The 25694-nt window shown below is 34.8% G+C and overlaps 1 protein-coding gene across 8 annotated transcripts in view; it reads right to left on the bottom strand.

Annotated features, from left to right (window-relative positions):
* LOC114328375 (uncharacterized) overlaps positions 1-25694 on the bottom strand; it is a 985491-nt gene that overhangs the window by 162754 nt on the left and 797043 nt on the right. For all 8 annotated transcript variants that reach the window (XM_050654288.1, XM_050654283.1, XM_050654289.1 and 5 more), the window contains 2 exons: positions 22812-25276; positions 18878-19027 (listed from right to left, as the gene is read on the bottom strand). In XM_050654288.1, coding sequence (XP_050510245.1) covers positions 18878-19027; positions 22812-25276 — 2615 coding nt within the window. The remainder of the gene's footprint in view (positions 1-18877; positions 19028-22811; positions 25277-25694) is intronic.

Consider the following 25694-nt stretch of genomic DNA (forward strand, 5'->3'; position numbering starts at 1 on the left):
ACCCGGCATAGGTCGCTAGGCTGGTTGTTACGCGAGTGGTCGCGCGTGAGATTTTCTCTCACATATCCAACTTTTGCCTTCCTTTACAAAATTTTACAAAAAAGATGAGGTTTCATCAACAATAAAGCCATTTGCTTTAAAACGACACGACGTTTTTCTGTTTTATTATTATTATCTTTATATAAAATGTGACTATTGATGCCGCCAATATTTAACATTGAAAAATATGTGGTAAGTGACCATCTACAACTGACTCGTGAAACAGAATATAGGATTTTCATATCATCGACCACATCCACGCCACCTTTTATTACATCATAAAAGGATATTATTTTAGGTTTTAAGGGGAATAATCAAATTAATTTTTATTAAACTGGCGTCACCAACTGTGACGCCTGTGGTCGCTTGATGAGAGAATCTCTCACATGAAGCGCACTGACTCAACAAAATGGTGATACTAAGAAAACTGAGTCACTATCTGAGCGGACGAGTCTATTAGATTGTCGAGGGAGGATAGTTAGGAGACTAGAAGGAAGTACAGCGCGTATAATTTCCCAGAAAAAAAGTTGTGCGCAATTTTCTGAAACCGTGAGAGAAAATCTCATATAGCGACCACTCGCGGGTTAAAGGTATAGGTAGAAGGCACCATGTAGAGCAAAAAAGTCTTATTACATTTTTTTTAAATGCAACCGTTTGGCTAAAAAACCAAAATACATTTTGGGTTACAAATTGAAATCTGACAACTATGTATACAAAAATCTAAACATAGACAATCACAATTCAAAAATAGTTGCAGCATTTTAGCCTTAAGTATTTACATTAAACCCTGTCTTCATCCTAATCAAACAAACAAATTCTTGTTTTGTTGGATTTTCAAACAAGGGGTGGTACAATTATTTTACAGGTGTACCTGTCAGACCCACATTTGTAGTGTTAATAAACTAAATCACAAACCGTTCTTGTACAGTGTTGCCAAATTAGTTAATTTTATGAAAATAAAAGGTAAAAACAATGTAATTTTTTTTGGAAACGGTTAACTTTAGAAAAAAATGTTACAGGACTTTTTTGTTCTACATTGTGTATTATATCCATACCTTAAAGGAACGCCCTATTTTCGGGAACACCCTGTATAGTCCTAATCCGCTGAGCTCACGGGGGTGTAAACCCTTGTGAATAGCCACTAGACTAATATTATTTATGAATGACAGTTTTATGGAATTCAAAAATGTGATTTCGCTAAACTTTAAAGACAATTTACTCCGATAATAATAATAATTCAGAGTTGGGGCAATGATATGAAGTTATCGTAATTTCGAGACCAGTCTATTCACTTTTTAGTGGCGCATACGTCGACAGTGGCGCCTCAAACTTTCCACTTATGGACGGGATAAATAAATAAAAAAGTACCCTCCCTCACTACTAGAATTCAATTTTTTCATTTTTTCTATGTGATTTAAAAATAAGACTAGGCGCAGGCACGTAGCCAGGAAATGTGATTGAGGGGGGTCCAAACACAACTCAATTTTTTTGTTAGATTAGACGGTAAGGTATTGAAAAAAATATTCAGAATAAATTTTAGATCCATATATGCAAAAAAAACTATTTTAACCCTAGGATACTAATACTCATAAAATATACGACGCCGAATTATTTTTTGCGAAATTTCTCAGCAACCAAAATCCCAAGAACTTTCAGCCACAGTTCTTTAGTAGGTAAACGTTGGTGTATAAACGTCAGTGAAATTTTGTGCGGAAGTGTGTGAATTAGGTATCCTGTCGTAAATATTACGACGATTTAGTGTTAACGATAGCATTTATTATAAACTACCCTACGATTATAAACTACCTAGTATCGGGTAGTTTATAATCAATGACGATAGTAACATAAGCCGTCTATGTACGGGCATAAAGATTGCTATGCTTTGCGATTCATTCTCCAAATACATGATTGATGCCAGTCCCTATCTTGGCAAAAACTTCAATACCGGAGGATTACCTCTTACAAATTTTTATACGAAGGAATTGATAAAATCGGTCCATGGTAGCAACCGTAACGTTACCATGGATACTGTGTGTTTTTAAAGAATGATAAACGTAAGGTTTGTTCTAGCAAACAGTCAAACCAGTCAGAAACCGTCAGCAAACAGTTGGTCAGTGAGAGGACATAATTACAGTCCTATCAGTAATCAGTCCTAATAATCAGTGCTATCCCCTCTACTCGCGCTGGTCCACTATTCGCTGATGGTTTTAAACCATTTGAAACTGATGATATACTGCCATAATTCGCACAAACCGCCAGTTTTCCAATCTCAGTTTTTGTTTGATACAAGATTAAACATATCAAATTTACGGTGCAATATTCGACAGGACATAAACGAAATTCTAACTATACAATCAGTTTCTCAACCGAATAATCCTATCGAAAGAAAACGGACAGTATGCTACGTATGCCCTAGGCCCTAGCCGTCTAGGAAGAATGACAACAAACTTTTGTGTACAGTGTAAACGAGCAATCTGCGTACAAATATTTTTAAATCTAAAATATTTTAAACATGTAAAACTTACATTTAAAATTTTTATCAAATTACTTTTACTAAGTGCAAGATAGAATGTACGGAATCGGAATGTAGAACGGAATCTTATATTTTATTAGTAGTCACTAACATCATCAGGGACGCTAAAATGATATTAAAGATACAATTGTAAAATTCGGTATTAAAACTAGGGTAGGATATAACATCTACATATGACGACAATCTCACCCTAGTAAGTTGTTTTTAATACCTAATTTCACCATTGTATCTTTAATATCATTTTAGCATCCCTGACGATGTTAGTGACTACTACCGAAATATAGGATTCCATAGAAAAGAGTACACCTGGTCTTCTATAAAAAGTAAAAGGTAAAAGAATTTGAAATGCTGATAGAATACTTTAGTTTTTGGTAAATCTGATGTTTAAATTGGATATAAGTTTATTCGTACACTGAATAAAAACAGAAATATTCCTAATAAAAAATAATAATAATTTCGTTCACTTTTTCAAAACAATTATACCTAATACATAACTTGGGGATAAACTTGCTGCCTTGGACCAAAGCCGAGACAGTTTTGGGAGGGGTCCGGACCCCATGGACTCCTACCTTGGCTACGTGACTGACTAAGCGTAATTTTAACCCACCACTCCCTTCGTCATTCCCCCACCATCAAAAACTTAATTTTTCGTTTTAATTTTTTTAGATGGGATGCAATAAATTTTAAAATAACAAAAAATTCACATGCATAGTTAAGGCTTTTATAAAACAATCTATTTTTTTTATATACTCATAGGTTGAGTGTACAAACCCTTGGCCGCAGGTCTAATTTTTTTTAATCTTGTATATTTTATCAAACATTATATTTCTAATTTTATTCAGATTTTTTCGTAAGATTCGCCACGTTAAAAGATCTGAAAAACTGTTTGTTAAGGGGGTTTTTAAAGAGTTTCCCTATTTTATAGACTTCAAAATAGATCAAATCAATATTTTTTAAAGTTTATATGTAAATTAAAGTAACTGTGTCCTTTAGAACATTTTAGAATAGGAGAAACACGTTCAAACACCGAAAAAGTAAAAAAAAAACAGTTTTTTGGATTTTTGAAGGTACGAACATTACGGAAAATTCTGAAAAAAGTTAGAAATATAGAGTTTGATAAAATACACAAGATTAAGTAAAACTAGATCTGCAGCCATCCCCACACAAAGTTATACGTTTTTTCCACATAAAATAATTTTTTTTGAGGTTATGTAAACTCAACCTACGAGTCTATAAAAAAATAGACATGTTTTGTAAAAGCCTTAACTATGCGTGTGGATTTTTTGAAATGATTAAATTGATTTCATCCCACCTAAAAAAATAAAAACGAAAAATGAAATTTTTGATGGCGAGGGAAGCGGGAAGGGGGTGGTGGGTTAAAATTGCGCTGAGTCTAATTTTTTAATCACATAGAACTTTAAAAAATTTAAAAAAATATTTTCTTTTAGTGAGGGAGAGTACCTTTTAATTTATTTATCCCATCCATAAGTAGAAAGTTTGATGAGACACTGTCGACGCATGTGCCGCTAAACAGAGACGGCACAGTGTTCATACGTTTTCTTTTAGGTTCTACTATTTAACTTAAAGGCTCTTATCGTGCCTAAAATGATTAGGAAATCTCACCTATAGCGGCTCTTTGTCTATTACTGGAAGACATAATCGAGCACAGAATACAACTGCACGGTACTGGCGGTACCGCGGTGTCGGTGTGCGGTTACGTCAGGCTTGGTGGCCTAGGTCTGGAGCACCTTATATGGATACACGGGGGACGAAGAAGTGGCGGATGGCAGCTTCTTTTGCTTGATCTTCTTACCAATGGCGGAACAAAAAAATTATAAAAAAGTGTAACGATATCCAATAATTTCGTTGTTTGTATTATACACAAGAATATAAAAAACCGCTAGACGCCGTAAAAATGAGTGGCGCACACAATATTCCAGCCAGAAAAGAGCTGATACAAAGATTATGTGGCGCGAAAATGTATTTTCATTTTGATGGAAAATAAAATTATAGTTTTATTTTGAACGATTTTTCCATAATATTTGCTAAATTTGAAGTAAAACTTGCCACAAAAAAGTAACTTTGATACAGTTTGCATTTTGAAGCTCTTTTGTGGCGCATTTTACTTCAAATTTAGCACATATTATGGAAAAACTTTCAAAATAAAACTAGAATTTTATTTTCCATAAAAATGAAAATACATTTTCGCGCCATGTAATATTCATAACAGCTCTTTCGTAGCTGGAATATTGTGTGTTTTTTAGTCTTGTATTATGAGTTTCACAAAGTTTTTTTATAAATTAAATGAATGAAGTTGAATGTAATGTTTCTCGATTACAAGTTAAGCGTTATAAATGGTCGCCTTTGTCGCATTATTTCCCAAATGATCTAGTGGTTACAACACTAAACTTGTGATATGACAATCCGAGTTCATATCCCATCCATACTAATACTTTTTTTTCAAAATAATTCTTTGTGTCAAATGAATGTATACTAGATTTTTTTCTAATCGAAATAGATTGAAAAAAAAAATATTGGGAGGGCCTGCAAATGAACTCAGATTGCCCGATCAAATTTAGCGTCGTAACCACAACAAACATGAGTTTGAAACGTATTGACAAATAGTATCTGATGCATTTTTTTAGCGGAAAACCAACGTCACCGATGTGGTACAAAAATCATTAAAATTGAAATGGGAATACGCTGGACATGTAGCTTGGAGCGATCTAAGCAAATGGCACAGAAAAATTCTAACCTGGAGACCATACCAACACAAAAGACCCAGAGGCAGACCTCCTATGAGATGGACAGATGATCTGAAACGAACTGCCGGGAAAAATTGGCTACAAGTAGCGTAGGTACAACAAAAAAAAACAATGGAAAGGAAGACTTGAAGAAGAAGCTTATGTTCAGATGTGGACGTGAATGGCTAGACGAAGAAGAAGAAAGATCTGATGCATCCAAGATCAAATATGGTAACTGAAGGAATTACAGGAATTATTGAGCTTGCAAAAACGTTTTTTCCCATAGGAAATAGATTTGATCATACTTATGTTGCCTATAACTTAAAAATTCGAATGCTACCAGATATGAGGTATACACTATTAGACGCGTCTAGAGCCCTCCTACAAACACTCAGTTATTGTCGTAATTCGTAGGTTGAAATTTTGAGTAATTGTCGAGAAACCAAAATTTTCAAAGTTTAGTTTTTCAGTTTTCGGCTATACTGAGCCGTATGTAGGTCTGATCCTGACCACTTAGGCACCATTTGAAAGCTTAACTCAACGCTATTGATTTGGTGTATTTGCGGTCTTCCTGTCTCTCCTTGAACCTAAGATATATACCCCCAAAAAGTTTTGTATTTACCCAGTCCTATAGCTGTCTTACGGGTGGTCAAAAGTTACATACTACACCGGTTCTGAATCGGCCCTGACCCCCTCTTGAAACACAAAAAAAAATCACATCGGTGTTAGTTTTCCACACACATATATACCCACAAACATTTTCCCCCTTTTTAATAGAAATTGAGTCATATTTCTGAGCTCGGTAACTTTTGAATGGTAGGTATAACGGATTTTCAATGAATGATGAGAAGGTCCCTAAGGACAGAAAACTGGGATTATATGTTCAATATATCCTCTCAATTATCCTCTTGTGCATTGTGTACAAAGTTTTTACTTATATACACAACAAACGTCTCCAACAATTGACTGAAAATTGAAAATATTGTCGGGAAATATATACTGCTTTTCGACAAGAAATATTTACGACTTACCAGCTCTCCATAGTGAAACCAACTCTAAACAAATCGTGGGAATACGAGATTGACGTCAACAATATATTTATCGATTTCAAAGAGGCTTACTATTCAATTCAAGCAAATAATCTACTGGCGACCATGGGAAGATAAGAGAAGAAGAGGAAGGCCTCAAATGAGATGGAGCGACGACATCAAAAACATGCCGGATTCAGATGGATGACCACAGCTGTTCAATTTTCACATGTCAAAAATATTATATTTTTTACTGTATTTAATCTCTTATTAAAACCCTTAACTTTAAATAAAACTCAAGCCAGCTCTGTCCAATAGTACCATTTTATCCCTCCTATTTCTTACCCTCTCTCCTCATCCCTTACAGACAGACAATATACTTGGATTCGCGACAGGAGAAATCCTTCTCTTTATCATTAGCCGTTCGACGGTCAACAAGTACCACTCGCAACGAGGGTGCAATTTCTCTCTTCGCCACGATCTTTCGACGGATCAAGTCGGTACCGCTCATCTCTTGACGGTACATCTCATCAATCTCTTTGTTACTCTCAACCGTTAACCGAAACGAACAATAGCAATACGTGCACGAACAGTATTCACGAACATAATTCGCATACAGTGACAGCATACATCACCGCGGCAATCAAAATTCAATTCGTGTGTGACCATGGCTCTAGTGATCTAAAACGTTTCACAACTTGGTAAGACTTTATTATACATATGAATATTGTCTGTATAAAACCTTATATTTTATATTTCCACCTGAACCTAGCAATCCTAACTACAGTCCACACCCTCTGAAAGTATATTCATACTCTCACATACAGTAGGAAAAATGAAAGAATACCCATGAACGAACATATAAAACACGCTGTATTTTCCTATCACCGTGTCACACAAAAAATTGGCCAGCGCAAGTACATGTAATAATTATTATTACATGTACTTGCGCTGGGCAATTTTCTTTGTGACACGGTGACAGGAAAATACAGTGTGTTTTATATGTTCGTTCATGGGTATTCTTTTACTTTTCCGACTGTTGTACAAGTTATCGTACAACAGCGTTGGATAGAAACCAGTGGAAAAGAGAAGGGGGGGCCTATGTTCAGATGGATAGATTAAGGCTCGAAGATAGAAGGTAGATAGATACTGTTTAATTAGCAGTACCTAGATACGATTAACAGTAGATACTATGGAATGGAATGGAATGGAGACGACACTTACAGAGGTATCAGCCAATAGACATAACGACGCAAAGGGCGATCAAACGGGCTATGTTAGGAGTATCTTTAAGAGAATATATACTAAATGAGGACGTGCGAAGCAGGAAGAAGGTGGAAGATGTAATTATAAGAATTGCGCAAATGAAATGGAACTGGGTAGGACACGTGGCACGGTGAAACAACGAAAGGTGGACGAGAAACATAGTACATTGGAGACTACGAGAGCACAGACGTAGTAAAGGAAGACCACAAAAACGATGGCTAGACGACATCATAGCAAAAATGGGGAGAAACTGGCACCAAATAGCACAAAACAGAGAAGATTGGAGAACTCATGGGGAGGCCTTTGGCCAGGAGTCGATATAGACAGTTTGAATAAGAAGACTATTCAACATGTCTCTCCAATATGTGATAAGACTGTTGAAGACAGAAGACAGACTGTCTCACATGCCGATGATATCAGCAGTATGTCTTGCAGAATGGAAGAGGCGACAGAAATATATTCACAATTAAAAACAGGGACAAAAAAGGGCGGACTAGAAATAAATATTAAATAGTCAAAAAAGTGAACACAGGCCAGAGTTAGGGAAAACAGACGCACAAAGCTGAATTAGAGGACAATATTGATACAGCAGACAGGAGTTACCTTAAGCAAGGATGGAACAGAAGAATCAGAAATTGAAAACAGATAGTTAAGGGAAACAAAGGAAAAAAAGGAAACAAAGGAAACAAAGGAAACAAAGTTTATTTCCGCCCCAAAAACAAACACTGGAGATCGAAAATTAGGGTCTACAAAACTATTATTAGACGTGTTATGATAGACTATGTTCTCGATGCGAAACATGGGTGATGACAAAAAAAAAAACAAAATGAAAACTATTAGTATTAAAGAAAAGTGCTAAAGAAGATATTTGGATCTATTAATGAAAATGGAATATGGAGATTCAGATACAACCATGTACTGTTCAAAGAGGCACTTATCTCAGAATTCTTTAAACTTCGATGAGGGGGTTATGTAGTGAGAATGGAGACCGACAGATTGCCGAAAAAGTCCTAGGAAGCCAAATTCAGAATACCAAAAGAAAATCCACAGAAAATCCTCACTAGACGTGAGAACCTGGAGAACATCTGCGCATGACCGGCAAGGCTGGAGGCATAGTTTAGAGGAGGTCAAGGTTCGATTTGGGCTGTAGTGTCATTGGAGAGAAATAGTCACTAAAAAGCAGTTTTTAATTTTTTGTACGAAGATGACTATGAATTCTTTATACTTTAATTAGTACATTCTTTCACGGTTTTTGCTGTAAATTTTAAAGAACCGCTTGGATTAACATGAAATTTGGCATACGCATAGTTAACAGACATGTTAACGAAAAAAAGTGATATTGTGCAGATGTGTGCTTTTGCCCTGGGGGTGAGTTTCACTCCCAAAATATATGTCTGAAATAAGTCCGGAAATCGATAAACTGACTAATTCTAAGCAACTTTTGTTCTATAGTTTTTTCAGCAATTCAATACTTTTCGAGTTATTTGCGAGTGAACTTGTTTATTTTTCAATAAAAAAAACCAAGTTTTTAGACGATTTTTCGCAAATAACTTCAAAAGTTTTGTCGCAAAAAATAATTTTCAGCAAAAATATAGCCTGTAAAAAAGTAAAAAAAATGGTGTATATATTAGCAGAAGCAGAGTTATTTATACTTAGCAGAAATAGAGCAGAGTAAATTTATACTATAATACTTAGCAGGATAAATTTATACTTAGCAGAAACAGAGTTATAGCAAATGAAAAATAGGTTCATATTCGTCAAATTCCAAATCGAATATTTTAACTTGAAATAACCAAAAAAATGAAGCACTTTTTGGGGAAAACTTATTTAAACGTTTGAAAACGTGTTTAAAAAAGCTTTATTTTTGTTTTATAAAAAACATTTCTAGCATCAAAAGTAAACAAGTTACACTCAAAATAAAGGTGCCCCCTTTTGTTTTGCCAAAAAAAAAATCGGGAAGATCAACCCCTAATTAGCAACTTAAATGATATTAATCATTATCGCTTCCCAAGTTACTTTACTTATGTTGTGTTTATATGATCTGTTAGTTTCATCGGTTCAAAGTGCCCATTTTTGAAAAACATTGGTTTTGACGTAAAATTTTCAAAATTTTTAATTTTGGAAAAAATGCATTTTTTCAAAATAACTTAAAAATTGTTAGAGATACCAAAAATCTGAAACAATAAAAAAGTCGGCTTGATTTTCTGAATATTTTGTGTTTTTTCGTTTTTCTGTAAGATAAAAATTGGTTAAGATTTGGTGTATCTAAATTTGAATACACTTGTGATTAGTGAACCTTTTAAGCCCTTTTAACTACAGCCCTCTCAAAAATAAGGACTTAAAACCAATGAAACTTACAGATCATAATATATACAATATATACAGGAGTAAAAAAACTTGTCAAGTGGTAACGATTACGTTCATTTGAGATGCTAGTTAGGAGGTGATTTCCCGATTTTTTTAACAAAAGAAAAGGGACCAACTTTATTTTGAGCGTAACTTGTTTATTTTTGGTGCTAAATTTTTTTTTTCAAAAAAAAAAGCTCTTTTTAACCACTTTAAAAAAGTTGTAATAAGTTTTCCCCAAAAAGTGCTTCATTTTTTGGTTATTTCAAGTTAAAATATTCGATTTGGAGTTTGACGAATATTAACCTATTTTTCATTAGCTATAACTCTGCTTCTGTTAAGTATAGGGACCTAGTACATACACCATTTTTTTTTTACTTTCTTACAGGCTATATTTTTTGGGAATATTTTTTTCGAAATAATACATACATACTTTTTGAGTTATTTGCGAAAAACCGTCTAAAAACGTGATTATTTTGTTGAAAAATGAACAAGTTCACTCGCAAATAACTCGAAAAGTATTGCCTTGGTGAAAAAACTCTATAGGATATAATTTGCTTAAAATTAGTTAGATTATCGATTTCCGGACTAATTTTTTACATATATTTTTTCACCCCCGAAAGGGGGTAAAACTGACCCCCAGGGCTAAAGCACATATCGGCACAATATCACTTTTTTTCTTTGACCTGTTAGCTATGTGTATGCCAAATTGCATGTCAATCCAAGCGGTTTTTTAAAATTTAGAGGTTTTGCAATATTTTACCGTTAAAGAACGTACTAAATTAAAGAAACATATCTCTATTCAGTCTCTAACTGTACATTGTTATTAAGTTATTTTACTTTTAGGTACGGAAAGACAACATCAGAAATCACATTGATAAAGGCAGGGGTACCACAGGGCAGTGTTTTTAGTCCACTTCTCTATCTTATGTACACAGCTGATCTTCCAGTAAGCAACCATACAATCACACTGCTTCCTTTGCAGATGATTAAGCAATAGTGAGCGGACTAGGAGACTGAAGAGGCACAAACCAATGGAGCTACTATAGAGGTTCTAAGCAGCAGTGAAGTGAAGTGAATTGAAGTGCAGTGAAGTACTTAGCGTTAAAGGCACAATTCAATAATCTAAGAGACTAGTGGAGTTTTTGATATCACTGGATAACAAATCCAAATTTATACATACACCCATTTGTACAATAGTATTAGTGATTGCATGTAGTAAATAAACTTACTTTAATAAAAGAGGCTCTAACTAAAAAATTGCATCGTACTTAGCTTATGTATTTTTTGCATTAAAACAGTTCTAGATTAAAATCTAGATTAAAAATTAAAACATGAAATTTAGAGCTAACGCCGCGCCACTGGCTCCTTCTTCTTTTCTATTTATCGCACAAGTCGGTCATTGCGATTGCAAGTGATCGGCGATCGGTGGTACCGATGAAGGCCCGTTGGTAATCGCACGGCCGTGCGAGAGCGAGATGACTCATTACGACACGCCAACATAACCCCACACTGTATTCAGCGATGATGCGATCATGAATATGAGGACAGCTTTTGGCGCCTCCTTGATTGTCCTTAACGAAAACGTGGGACTTAACGTGCATCGGACACAACAATCCTGATTTTTGTGGCATTTCCTTCCGGGTGGCACTGTGTTTTGCTCCTCGTCTATAACGTGTAGTTAAAAATCAGAGGCAATTAGAATAAATTCATATTATTTAAGTGATTAGACCTGGAATCATGGAAAATTATCTTTTGATATGCTTTTCAATGTTCTGTAATTGTTACCCACTAAAATATTCTAGCCAGGATGAATATACAGTGCCGGCAAAAAAAATCTTTACATTGCCAAATAAATCACCAAATTTTAAGACAATTTGCATGCGTTCTGTCTGCGCTTGTGGGAAGGGGAGGGGAAGGAGGATAGCGTACTTGCGACGGCAACTGTCTGCAGTTTATAGACCGCTTAGCTTATTTAGGGTATTCTGCGCGTTTACACTGTAAACAGTTGGCTTTGTGCGGGTAGTCAGTGTTAAACTTCGTCTCATTTACCGCGTAAAGTTTGAAATCGTCAAATTCTAAATTGAGCTGACAAATATGGGTCCAAAGAAACTCACAAAAGAGGAGAAGGTTCGTGCTTTAACATTACTGGAGAAAGGAGACTTTGTAATTACCGTAGCACGTGATATTGGTGCTTCAAGAGAGGCTATTTATCAACTGAAATGTTCGGCTGCAACGTTTCAGTTGATAAATAGCTTCTCTTAAAGCACCAATATCACGTACTACGGTAATTACAAAGTCTCCTTTCTCCAGTAATGTTAAAACACGAACCTTCTCATCTTTACTGAGTTTCTTTCGACCCATATTTGTCAGTTGAATTTAGAATTTGACGATCTCAAACTTTACGCGGTAAATAAGACGAAGTTTAACCCTGACTACCCGCACAAAGCCAACTGTTTACAGTGCAAACGCGCAGAATACCCTAAATAAGCTAAGCGGTCCGTAAACTACAGACAATTGCCGTCGCAAGTACGCTCTCCCCCCTCTCCTCCCCAACCAACCAAGCGCAGACAGAACGCATGCAAATTGTCTTCAAATTTGGTGATTTATTTGGCAATGTAAAGATTTTTTTTGCCGGCACTGTATACAACATGGGACATACATGGCCCTACAAGAGCGGAAGAATGGCCAGTGACAACAATAATACGAAATAAAATACGAACAGTTGAATTAGTTTATGAGAAGGTGTCTACAAATTATCAGGTAGGATAGAATAAGAACAGAGGAAATATGAAACACAACAGAAGTAGAATGCTCAATTACAAAAAAGTTGTGGTAGTAAAGTAGAGCCCTGAAATGGTAAGGGTATGTACAAAAAATGCCGGAGCACAGGTGGCCGAAAAGATTAATGGACTGGGACCCAGGGCCGCCGAGAGGGCGGTACAGCTGGTACATTTTACCGGGGCCCGGCGATGTAAGGGGCCCGGCGTCGACCAGACCAAAGGCGTAATTTTTTCCGTTTTTTTTGCTCTTCACTTTATGTCCATAATGCGTCGTCCGTACCGTAATACTCGGCTATATTTAATATTCTTCTTCTTAAAGTTAATATTATGACCTTTAATAGATTTGGTTTAAAATTTTAACAGCAATAAATCATAGGAGTCAAGTACTACAGTGCAGTCAGATAAAACTATGGTATGGATATGGAGATTTAAAATATATCAGAGCTTCTAGAAGATTTACAAAAAATCAGAAGAATCTATGTTCTTCTTTTTCTTTCTACTTTATAAATATACTCAATGCCTGTTTTACTTCGGTTTTTAGCCTCGATTGACATTATCTGACCATCTTTTCCTCGGTCCTCCGAATGATCTTCTTCCATTTGGCGATTTGTCTCTTCGTACTATTCTATTTTCTGTTATTCTTTCTATGTGTTGATTCCATTCTATTTTTCTTCTTTTGGTCCACATATTTAATTCTTCTATACCACATCTGGCTCGTATTTCCTCACTTCTTTATCTGTCTCTTAGAGTTTGGTATGTTATTTTTTGTAAGACTTTTATTTCTGCTGTTTCCACCAGACTTTGTATTTTCGCCGTATCTGCTCTTGTTTCCGCTGTATACGTCATTATCGGTCTTATTGTTGGTTTATATATCCTATGGTTTTCGTTTCCATTGTGAGGTATTTGTTTCTCCAGATTGTGTGGTTGAGACATCCTGCTGCTCTGTTCGCCATGTTTACCTGTTTTTGTACTTCTTCTTCCACTTTTCCGTAGCTTGACAGTTTTATTCCCAAGTATTCTGTTTCCATCACTTGTTCTATTATTTTGTTATTTACAACCAATTTACATTGTCTCGTTTTCGCTGATACCACTATCGATTTAGTTTTCTCTGTGAATCTATGATTCAAGAATCTATGTTGAAGAATCAAAATTAGTTACCAGCCATTTTGGTATAAATACAGTATTTACATCAAATAAAGAAAAACGGCGCAAAAAGCTTGTGAGATGTTTGATGATTTGCCTGGACCTAGTAGTGATGCGACTGATAATTTTGAGCCCGAAGCAATATTTTGCTGGGAAATATTTAATATTGTCATATAATAAGCAATTTAACCAGAAGATTTAATGCGGAAAATAAAATTCATTCGCTATTTAAAATTTTATGGATATCCGAGATGAAGACAATATTAAAAAAAAAGATATACAGTAGACTCGCGATTATCCGAGGTAACTGGGACCGTGACTACCTCGGATACGGAAAAACTCGGTTAACACTGAGATTGGTTATATTGATAGAAAAACACGTAAATAATCATAACTGGATATTTTAATGACAAAATTAATACAGTACTGTCTATAAAAGATAGTAGCTATTTGTATAACAAGGGAGGAAAGTGCTACTTTTCCTCCCGAGAATGAAGTTTACTGCCCGACGCGTAGCGGAGGGCAGTAATCATTCAAGGGAGGAAAAGGCACTTTACTCCCATGTTATACATATGGTTTTCCCACCTTCCTAAAATAACAAGTCATTTTTTCATTTTTACTTAATTTACTTATGTAACTAACCAACAAAATTTATTAAAACTAAAACGAACAAGTACGTACAATGTAACTGTCAACTGTCAAAGTAAGTCAAATTATTAATGTAAACATTGTTAAATCAAAATAACAATTTATACTGTTTTTTACCATTCTGCAAAATACAGGGTGTTTTATAAATAAACGTTAAAATGTATAGATACTTACGTAATAGAAAATAGATATTGTACAGGGCGTCAATAAGTTATATTTCATGAATGAAATACCATGACGTCACTTTTACTTTTCCTCCTTAGGGAGGAAAAATATTTTCCTCCCTAGGGAGGAAAAGTACAACTTTGCTCCCTACAATCAGGTCCGGAAAAGTATACTTTCGGTAGAGGTAGGTGGAAAAAACATTTACCTTATCAATATTACTGTTTAAAAAAGTCTTTGATTTTGCATAAGCTTTATCTCTCTTTTTAATATTGAGGCGGCGATGTTGAGCCAAGGTTGAAAGTTGTAACTCACCTGTTATGACTTTTCCTCGGTTAACCGAGGGGCTCGGATGACCGAGTCTCGGATAATCGCGAGTCTACTGTATGTATTTCGCGAGTTTTATAAAGGAGACATCAGTGAAGAATTAATAGATGTAATTTTCCATTTGAGAGCAATATACACCGGTAATATTAGTGAATCTCAACTTTCTCCAATAGATTTGCTTAATAAAATTAAACATCTCAAATTCGAATCGTTATTGCGTTAAGAATATTTTGCACATTACCGGTGACAGTCGCAGAATTAGAAAGATCATTTAGTTTTCTTTTTCGCATAAAAAATGCTGTGCGATAATGATAGAGCTACGATGAAACAGGATCGGTTAGCTGCCTATTAACTTTGTGAATAAATAATGATTTTGATCAGAAAACTCGAAAAACACATGTGTTATAAATATTTTCACTATTATAAAGATAATCAAAATTTAATAAAATTTATATTTGAAATGTTTGTTATTATTTATTATTAATAATTTTATTTCTATAAAAATTAAACAATTTTTTTCGCTCTTCATTTTTTGCCGGGAGCCCGCCCTTCACTTTTTACCGGGGCCCGCTCATCCCTCTCGGCGGCCCTGCTGGGACCCGCGGGGAGGAAGACGGAGAGGAAGACCTGCTGTGAGATGGAAAACTCACATAGGAAATGATATGATAGATAGAGACCTCAGAGATCGCGACAGGGAGAATAGAGTGCTATGGAAGACGAAAACGGCAAACTCATAATGGGAAAAGCCAAGAAGAAGAAAGTAATTCAGCGAACTAGTACGGCTTAATATAAATAATACATTGAATAATAGTATATTACTTTATGAGGCAGAGAAGCATGACTTTTCTTGACGCGTCCGATATTACGCGCCGAACGAAGTGAGGCGCGTAATAGAAGGCAAGTCAAGAAAAGTCGCTTCTTTGCCGAATAAGGTATACTATTTTTTCTTCAAACGTAGCAATTTTCAACCATAAATAGTACAATTCATACGCTATTTTTACTCGAAATTAACTGTGACAACTATCAAAGTCGTCTAGATGTTAGAAATTAAAATAATTACCGAAGCGTCATGGGAATACATTCGATCAGCGCAGTAGCCCAAAAAGTAGCTAGTTATTTAAATTTAAACGATGCAAGCGCATACACGGGTCACTCTTTATGACGAACTTCAGCAACACTTTTAATTGATGGAGGCGGAAATCTAGAATGCCTCAAACGACATGGGGGCTGGAAATCAAGCACGGTTGCCGAAGGATATATAGAGGATTCAATAAGAAATAAGAACGATAATGCTCAAAAAATTTTAAACCCTCATGATTCGCCAACATCGGGAATGATTGCTGAAAGTTGTGCTCGACCATCAGTATCATCAACAATTACCAATGCGTATCAAGAGTCGGGAACATTTTTGCACGGTTTCAATTTTGAAAATGCCTCATTAACTAATTGTACTTTTAATATTACTATAAATAAAAATGATGTTTAATTGTTGTTAATGACATTTGTATTGTTGCTTTGTGACATGTTTCATATTGTTGCCATGACAACATTTTTCCCTCCGCTATAAAGAAATGGGAAAAAAACTGCTGCCGGCGGAGACATCAAACTTTGACAGGATCAAGTTAGATAAGTAATGTCATACAAACTGGAACATGAAGTAAAAACCACTTCTATGTAAAAGGTATATTTACTAAAAATTTTTTTTAGAATCCCAATGGATTCAATAAAATGAGTTCATCAGAATGTTTTCAAACCTATCGGTCCATCATCAGTGAATTTGAATACTTGCAAAATAGCCCCAGAACCAAACAATGGTTGTGATTATAAATAGATCTACATTATGTTAAAATAAATTTAAAATGGCTAAGCGCCGATGTTCAGGGATTAAACCTCTGGGAACAGTGAAACTCTACCCGAGGACCCAATCTTAAATTATTACCCAAAAGTGTAGTTTTAACTACTTAAGTGTAGGTTAACTTAGTAGTCATCGTTGACCGAAGATGGTTGATTGGGTCCTCGGGTAGAGTTTCACCATGTTCCCAGAGGTTTAATCCCTGAACATCGGCGTTTAGCCATTTTAAATTTATTTTAACATAATGTAGATCTATTTATAATCACAACCATTGTTTGGTTCTGGGGCTATTTTGCAAGTATTCAAATTCACTGATGATGGACCGATATGTTTGAAAACGTTCTGATGAACTCATTTTATTGAATCCATTGGGATTCTAAAAAATTTTTAGTAAATATACCTTTTACATAGAAGTGGTTTTTACTTCATGTTCCAGTTTGTTTAACTATAAGGTATACAGCCAATCCAGGGAACTACCCCTTTTAAGTAATGTCATCATTATTTGACGTTTGAAGAAAAAATAATTTGTTCTTGGAAAAATATTCATTTTTATTAAAATTATAATTATTCGTAACAAACAAACAATAATATTGATTTACATTCGCGGTCGGACGGACAGACAGCCTAGGTCAAACTTCTCACTTTTAGTACCATCCTTGGATTATAAGCTTTCATTTGACACCTCATTTGTCATTCTACCTGGTATAATGACGGAGGAGTTGAATTCACGGACAGACAGACTGACGGACGGACAGACGGACGTGCATAATTCAACGTTTCCACATTTTTTCAAAATTGGTGAAAACAATATTAATTCGTACTCGATTTTATTCGTACGTGTACCTATCTTTTCTTTTGGAGAAAACCTCATTCTTTTATTTATTATTTTTTTATATTATTTAATTATACAATAATACAGTACGTAAATCGCTAAGCTGGACATAGGGAATATACATTGAGAGAATTGTGGCAACTGCGCTAACCTGTGTTAGTTGAAGCTTCTGTTTGAGTACGAGTTTTTTGTGCAATAGAGCTGTTAGAACGAATAAAATGAGTGAGTTTTGAAGCAAGGCTGTCCATAAAAAAATCAAAAACAAAGTTTATAATTAATGAGATTGTACTTTTATTTCTTATTTAAAAAACTAATTTCAAAATTAACAGTTTTTCCATTCCCTTAGGCTAAAAATATTTAGCAACTACATTGTCATATTTTCACCTTTATTTGTGTCAGTCGAAACGAGTTGTCAATTTTGAGGTTAATACCCCCTAATGCTAACAACCATATTGTCATTGAGAGAGCTCAGTTGCCACAATTATCTCAATATAATACAATGTATGTATTTATGTATCTAAATATATACAATGTATGTTCCCTATGTATATTGATTTACAGCATGTATCAATATCTTCATTCGATGTATCATACGATAGAATATATCGATGTATAATTTTTTTTTGCCATCCCTGTTGGGACGTCATTTTTTAATTCCCCGCATGTAAAGTCCTTACATGTTCGCTAAATTACTTTTGACTCGGCTAAATTGGTTTAGACTAGGCCGTACTAGTTTATCCTGAAGTGTGAGTCTTTATTATATCAGGATAAACTAGTTTGGCCTAGGCCAATCGAGTTTGTCCTGAAGTGTGTGTATTTATATCAGGATAAACTAGTTTGGCCTAGGACAAACTACTTTGGCATACGCGCGATAGGACAAACTAGTTTGGCCTAGGCCAAACTAGTTTGTCCTGAAATCGGGTTTGGCCGGTAACATATTTATATACTAATATAATACTGATAACTAGGAATCTTATATAATTTTCTCATCTTAGATTTCTACAAACCGAAAAAGAGTCTAAAATCTAAAATAATGATAAACTTCTTGTACTTGTTTTAAATGTGTCTTTCTGTTTGCCTGATATTAACTGATATTAACTTTAAAAATATCGTCATAATAAAATGCTTAGTACAAATTGATTATTTTATAATTTTTTAAATGATATCTACTTACAGTTTGACTGTTGACTTCTTGTTTCTTAAATTTAGGTTCGACAGGACTTCTTCCTTTGTACTCTACGTATCTGGCTCTCAGGCTTTCTTCTCGCACCATGGCGACCTTCTCTTTCTTCTTTTTAGTATCTCTACTAAAAAGTGACTTCACCTGCAAAAAGAGCGTATTTATTCAAATATTAGTCCTATTTTTACAAAAAAATTTAAATTAATATATGAGCATAAACATAATCATTTTCACAAACAAACTTTTATCTGTAAGAAGTAAGAAATATGTTACAAAGAAAACAAAAACTATATTAAGTATACAAAATACGTTACAGAAAAACAATAACAGGAATGCTTTATCGGAAATAGCATTGTAAAAGCGTCTTCAACATATCTAATAATATTTGGTTTATTCAGAAATTACCAGCTTTCATACTAATACGCGTTTCTTTTATCTAATATTACTGATCGATCTATGTGACATCCCACACTTGTTATCAGCTTAGTTCAGGATTACAGGAGTTGGTTGAGCACCTTGGAGGAAGGGAGGAAGCGAATATGTTTGCTGTATTCCAGACTCCATACTCTAACTGTTTCTTGTGGTGAGAAGTATAATGACAATAGTCAAAATAACAGAATATACTCTTAGACACAAGGAAGATACGTCGATTTAGAAGATCTTAGATGAATGAAAAATCATGATAAAACATGGTAGGTGTCAGAAACAGGAAATTAAATGAAAAAGATAAATGAAAAAAATGAACGTGAAAAAACAGTGGAATCTGTAATATCTTTGAATAGGCCTCACAAATCGAAAAGAAAGTGATAAACACTTCTTAAGCAATATATCCAAAATATCTAATGAACTAGTCAAATTACAACTATAAAAGCAAAGTATCTACCATTTGGTTCGTATGAATCATTCCAGGAAGCTGCACAGACACAAAGACAACAAAATGCTTTGTTATATGATTTATGATTGTTTTTTATCAACAAATTTATAGGTTATCTGCTTTGTTTATGTAGGTACATATTACAAAGTTCTTTGAAGAGTAGGTGAATAAACTTATATTAAGATAATCAGTAACAATTTTTATCGGTATTACCACACCTAGAATGATGCTTAGTAGTTAAAAGCATTGATAAATCGGTAATTTAGTTTCCGGTGCTGTCCTATTTGTTAGTATCATTAATTATTAGTATCACTATGAAAATGGTGAATGTAGATTGTAAAAATATTGTGAAGAAAAATATAGTTTTGGTTACTTGGTCACACTAACAACCAAGGAAACGAAACAGCAGACAGAAGAACTTAGAAAACGTTGGAATGAAAAACAAATACCTACTACTTTATATTCTGTATAGCACTACACAACATACAACTCACAACTCACAACATAACTTAAGAATCACAACAGCAGACAGAAGAACTTAGAAAACGTTGGAATGAAAAACAAATACCTACTACTTTATATTCTGTATAGCACTACACAACATACAACTCACAACTCACAACATAACTTAAGAATCACAACAGAAATGATATCAAGAAACGAACAATCGATTTTTGACTATACTATAGTGCAAAAATGGAGAGGAGCTGAGCTGGATAAGACACATAAATGTGAGAAGAAGCTATGACATAGTAGTCCAGTCGGGTTAGACGAATAACAGGCCTAACCTTGCATTAGGAGCTGCCCCAAATTTTACTTTTCTAATCTTTAGGGGGCTCAATAGTAGTGTAAATTTAAAATCTCGACTGAATTCCGCCGTTGCATTAGCCGTCATTTTGATTTTAAACGAGAACGGTTTTTGCTCAATATCTTCGCCATTTTCAACTTTTCGATAAAAAGTATAACAACCAAAATTGTTGAAAATGTGATTTTCTATCATTTCTATTCCTACAATTTTTTCGTGCCATCGATTGTTTTTTCGAGTTATTTTATGGAGGAAAATAGTGAGTTTATGGAGGAAAGTTTTATTATATGGAGGAAAATAGTGACAGAGCATAATTATTGAATTATCTGGTTAATTATTATGGTACGTATGCGATAAAGGCGCGAGTGTAAGACCTGCTTGATATTGTAGCAATTGTTTTTGTTCAATATCTACGCCATTTTCAACTAAAATTGTTCCAAATATGATTTCCTTTTATGATTTCTTTTTAAAATTTTTTTTCATGCGGATGATATTTTCCGAGTTAAGTGGGAAAATTGTAAAAAGTGGTGGGGGGAGCATAATTACTGAATTGAATCTTGCTTATGAGCTGCCCCAAATGTTATAATTCAATACTTTTGGGGAGATCAATAAAAGTGTAAATTTAAAATCTCGACTGAATTCCGCGGTTGCATTAGCCGCCATATTGATTTTAAAGGAGATCCGTCGTTGCTTAATATCTTCGTCATTTTCAACTTCTCGACAAAAACGGTAGGAACTAAAATTGTTGGAAACGCAATTTCCTACAATTTCTTTTCCACAATTTTTTATGCGATCAATATTCTCCGAGTTAAGGGGGAAAATAGTGGAAGCGGAGGGGAAGTATAATTATTGAATTGACTCATTTATTATTAACTTTACGACATAATTGTACATAAACAAAAATAAGGAGAATTATATTTTATACAATTTTTGAAACTTCCAATGAAACACCAACCAAACTAAGTCCATAAAAGACATAATTAATAACTTTATGCATTAAGTTCACTTAATTTTATTAACTAGCGGGTTTTATTGGTTGAATTTGTCTGTTGAGAATTAAGCTTTATGTTAGTTAACATATTTTAATATTTCAACATTTTTTGTTAATTTTGGACCTTCTTGGGGTGACTTATCCTCCCCCCCCCGTAGACCCGCCACTGGTTCTTACGATAAATTGTAGTAAATCGTAATTGCAACAATTTCAGTCCTTACACTTTTTGTCGAAAAGTTGAAAATGGCGGAGATATTTAACACAAACAATTGCTATAAAATCAATCAGGTCTTACGCTCGCGCCTGTACCGCATACGTACTACCTTAAATATTGATTTTATAAAAAAAATAAGAGATATCAAAATTTTACAAAATTTAATTCTCTTTATTTTTGTATGGGTTCAAATTTGTTGTAAAACTAATAATAAACGAGATAATTCAATAAATCAGTAATTATGCTCTAACTTTCACTATTTTTCCCCATAACTCGGAAAATATGGACCGCACGAAAAAAATTATACTAAACGGATTTATAGAAAATCCTATTTTCAATAATTTCAGTTTCTGCACTTTTTGTCGAAAAGTTGAAAATGGCGGAGATATTGAGCAAAAACGGTTCTCGTTTATAATCAAGATGGCGGCTAACTCATCGGTCAAATTCAGTTGAGATTTTAAATTTATACTACTATTGACCCCTCCCCTAAAGATTAGAAAAATAAAATTTGGGACAGCTCGTAATGAGGTCAAATGCTATCCCGACTGGGCTATAGGCAGTGATCACTACTTATTGGAAACTACATTTAACAGAGCAAAAGAATAGAAATTAAAAGAATCGCGAACAAGAATAAGAAGTACCAGGAAATAATTTAAATACATAAACTAAGGAAAAAACAACGAAACTCAGATACAAGGAGTAGTTAGAGAAGGAAATGGACAAAAAAAGGTCCATTTCCATTTTCAACGTACCACTAGCTGATGGACCCAATAGGGCGAAATATATCATAGCGTCTTGTAACAAACTTTAGGATAAAAAGAACATAAATTAATTCCCGTATGATATTGCTGAATAACAAGATTTTTAATATTGCAATTTATTGCCAAAACAAGCAAAAAGTGAAAAGTATGGACACTCCACATGCAATATATTGCAGCTGAGTATAACAGGTAAGAGAAAGAGAGTAAGTAAATTTTACAAAATAATAAGCTGCTTACTAAACGAACTATAATGAAAAATAAGTTAAGTTAATGAGATACTTACTTTGTCAAGACCACTCTTCTTTTCTGGCTTTGGTGGTTTCTTTTCATTCCTTCTCACTGTATATATTTCAACATCTTTGTCGATTCTAGGATCATAGTGCGAACCATCGTCGATACTCCTCTCTCTGGGTACATAATCGTTAGATCTAACCTTACTCTTATAGTCCATAGTTTCTATGTGTCTATACTGATCGTCTTCTCTTGATACTGCCCGATCAGAGTCATAATCGCGTCTCTTTCTATTATTAATATTATCTTCTGTGTGCTGTCTTTCACTGGCAATGAGTAGCGAACTGGCAAAACCCTCATCTTCACTCTCGTTACAGTAGTCTCTTCTATGCCGGGGTCTTGACCTAAAGTTATCTCTCGAATCCCTTCTGAAATCATTCTCGATCCCAGAATCTGCGAATCTTTCCCTTCTGTCACTATCTTCATAGTACTCAGATCTGTAATTAGAAGAACCTGTTCTTCTTTCAACATTTTCTCTCTGTAGGGAGTCTTGATGAGATCTGTAAATGTCTGGGGTTGATTTGTGGAATGTTCTGTATTCATCTTTTTTGTAACTGTGACTAGTTTCGTATCGTCTATTTTCGGGCGAGGAACTTATCTGTGAGTCAAAGCTTTTGGGCTCATTATCGAAACCATTATAATGGTGTCCATTTGGTCTTCCCCTATTTTCATACTCCAGTCGCTCTTTGTGTTCATTTCCGAGGTACTGTACAGACCTTGATTCTTTTGTATGATGTTTTCCATGTTTATCTGTCCTCGTTTCAGACGAATACTTTTCCGTGTAGCCTACAGGACTAGAAGATCCACTTTTATAGTGCTTAGAAGTAGTTTCGGTTACATAGACGTTTGTCGGATAGGGGTTCTTTAAGTATTCAGGGGAGGTACGGATGGAATTGTCATTAACTCTACGGTTTATTCTAGATTCTAACTGGTCTCTTCTAGCAGATAAATCACTACGACTATTTAACATGGTAGTGGAGGTAAAAGTAGTTTCATGTGGTTCTGTAAGGCTCTCCCTTCTTTTGGAGTCCATTCCGTCTCCACGGCCTCTAGCTGAAGAGTCTATGTATTTAACATTAGACACTTCTTTGCGTTCGTAGCTTGAATATCCATTGAGGTAGGCTGGGTTTCTAAATTTAGGCCTGATTGGACTTTCTTCGTCAATTTTGTCGACTTCGTCGTAGTCGTCTCCAAAACGTGTTATTGTTTTGAAGCCTAAATGTTCCTCACCTCCTAAGCCCTCATCTGAGTCTGAATGTGTATGTTTTCTACCGTTACTGTAACTGGTGTGTACGGTTTGCTTTGAAGTTCCGTTTCCGTTGTTACCACACACCACTTGGGCATAAATTATAGGACTTCCAGGTGTAGGCGATGTTTCGTTATACTTGTCAGGACTTAAACCCCTTGTATACGAAAAAGGTTGATTATTATTGTGCTGTACTGTAGCGTGGGGTGTAATGAGAATATTGGTTTTTAAGGGAGGGGGTGAGGTGGATTCAGTACTTAACCTTTTTATCAAAGAATTGACTGTTCGACCCTTTGTCAAAGGCAGCTTTTCAGCTGGCATTTGGCTGCTGTGGATCATCTTCGGAGAATCTTTGGGATTCTCTAAGTGTTCGATAGTTTCTTTTATTCTTGTTCCTTGACTAGTTTCAAATTGAACAGAAGGTTCTGTTTGCTTTACATAATCCTTTTTCTCGGATAATTTTGATTGTTTATTTTTTTCATTAACTTGCTTTTTACTTGTTTTAGTATCATTTGTTTGTTTCTTTTTACCAGTGATTGATTTTATCTTCCTGGCAAGGAGTGAGTGTTTAAATTTCTTTTCTTTATTAGAAATTTGCTGGGCTTTTTCTACATCAATTATTATAGGCTGAGGTGGTTTCTGTTCTTCGGGAGGAGGAACACGTATACCAGTTTCTTTGTATAATTCTTCATCTACCTCATCTATGAACTGTTTTAATTGTTCTGTAATACTTTCTTTTTTCTTCTTTCTAACAAAACCTTTGGGTTCTAAGTTTTCCTTGTTTTGTATACTTTCTTTCTCGGAATAGTCTAGCTCTGGGGCTGAAAAATAGTCCTCCCGTTGCGTTACTTCTATTATAGGAGAAAGTTGTTTCTTTTCTTTTCTCCTTTTTAGAAATTCCTCGCTATCACTGCCAGAACGTTTTCTAAACTTACTATCGCTCTGTGTATTAATGTTTGTACTTTTGTTAGAGACATCACTGGTACTTCGACGTAAGTTCGATTTTTTCGGAGCTGGTGGTTTTTCTCTTTTGAATATGTCGAATATGGACGATTTTTGGGAATATTTCGAGGTAAAAGTGCGTGGTGGTTTCTTCGGTGGTAAAGGTTCTAACGAGTTTTTTCGTTTAGTGCGCCGGTCGAGGGAGCCTGAGAAATATTCTTTCTTCTTTTTTCTGTTCTGCAAGGTGTAGAACTTTTGCGAGTCAACACCTGAAACAAAAACAAACAAAAATTAAGGTTTGTCTACAGGAAACATAAAACAAATACTTTTGTCTGGATTTATTTGCCTAATTGCTTGTCACATTCTGAATTAGCCAGCCAAAGCTGGCTCTATTATTAGGCCAAAGTTAGGGATGGGAAAAACCTACCGGTTTAAACCTAAAACCGGTTTTTTTATTTCGCAATAACCGGTTTTACCGTTTTTTTTGTCCCGGTTATAACCGGTTTTTTTAAGTAAAAACCGGTTATTAGGTTTTTACGGTGATTAGGATTAGGTTTGGTATTATTTTGGATCCCAATCATAATTATTATTCTCAAGTAATTATTCCAAACAAAACCATAATTCAAATTTTATTTTATTTTATAAAATACAGAAGCAAACTGAAAGTGCAATCTCACATCAGCCAGA

Source organism: Diabrotica virgifera, chromosome 6 (genome assembly GCF_917563875.1).
Source record: "Diabrotica virgifera virgifera chromosome 6, PGI_DIABVI_V3a".
NCBI classification, from domain to species: domain Eukaryota; kingdom Metazoa; phylum Arthropoda; class Insecta; order Coleoptera; family Chrysomelidae; genus Diabrotica; species Diabrotica virgifera.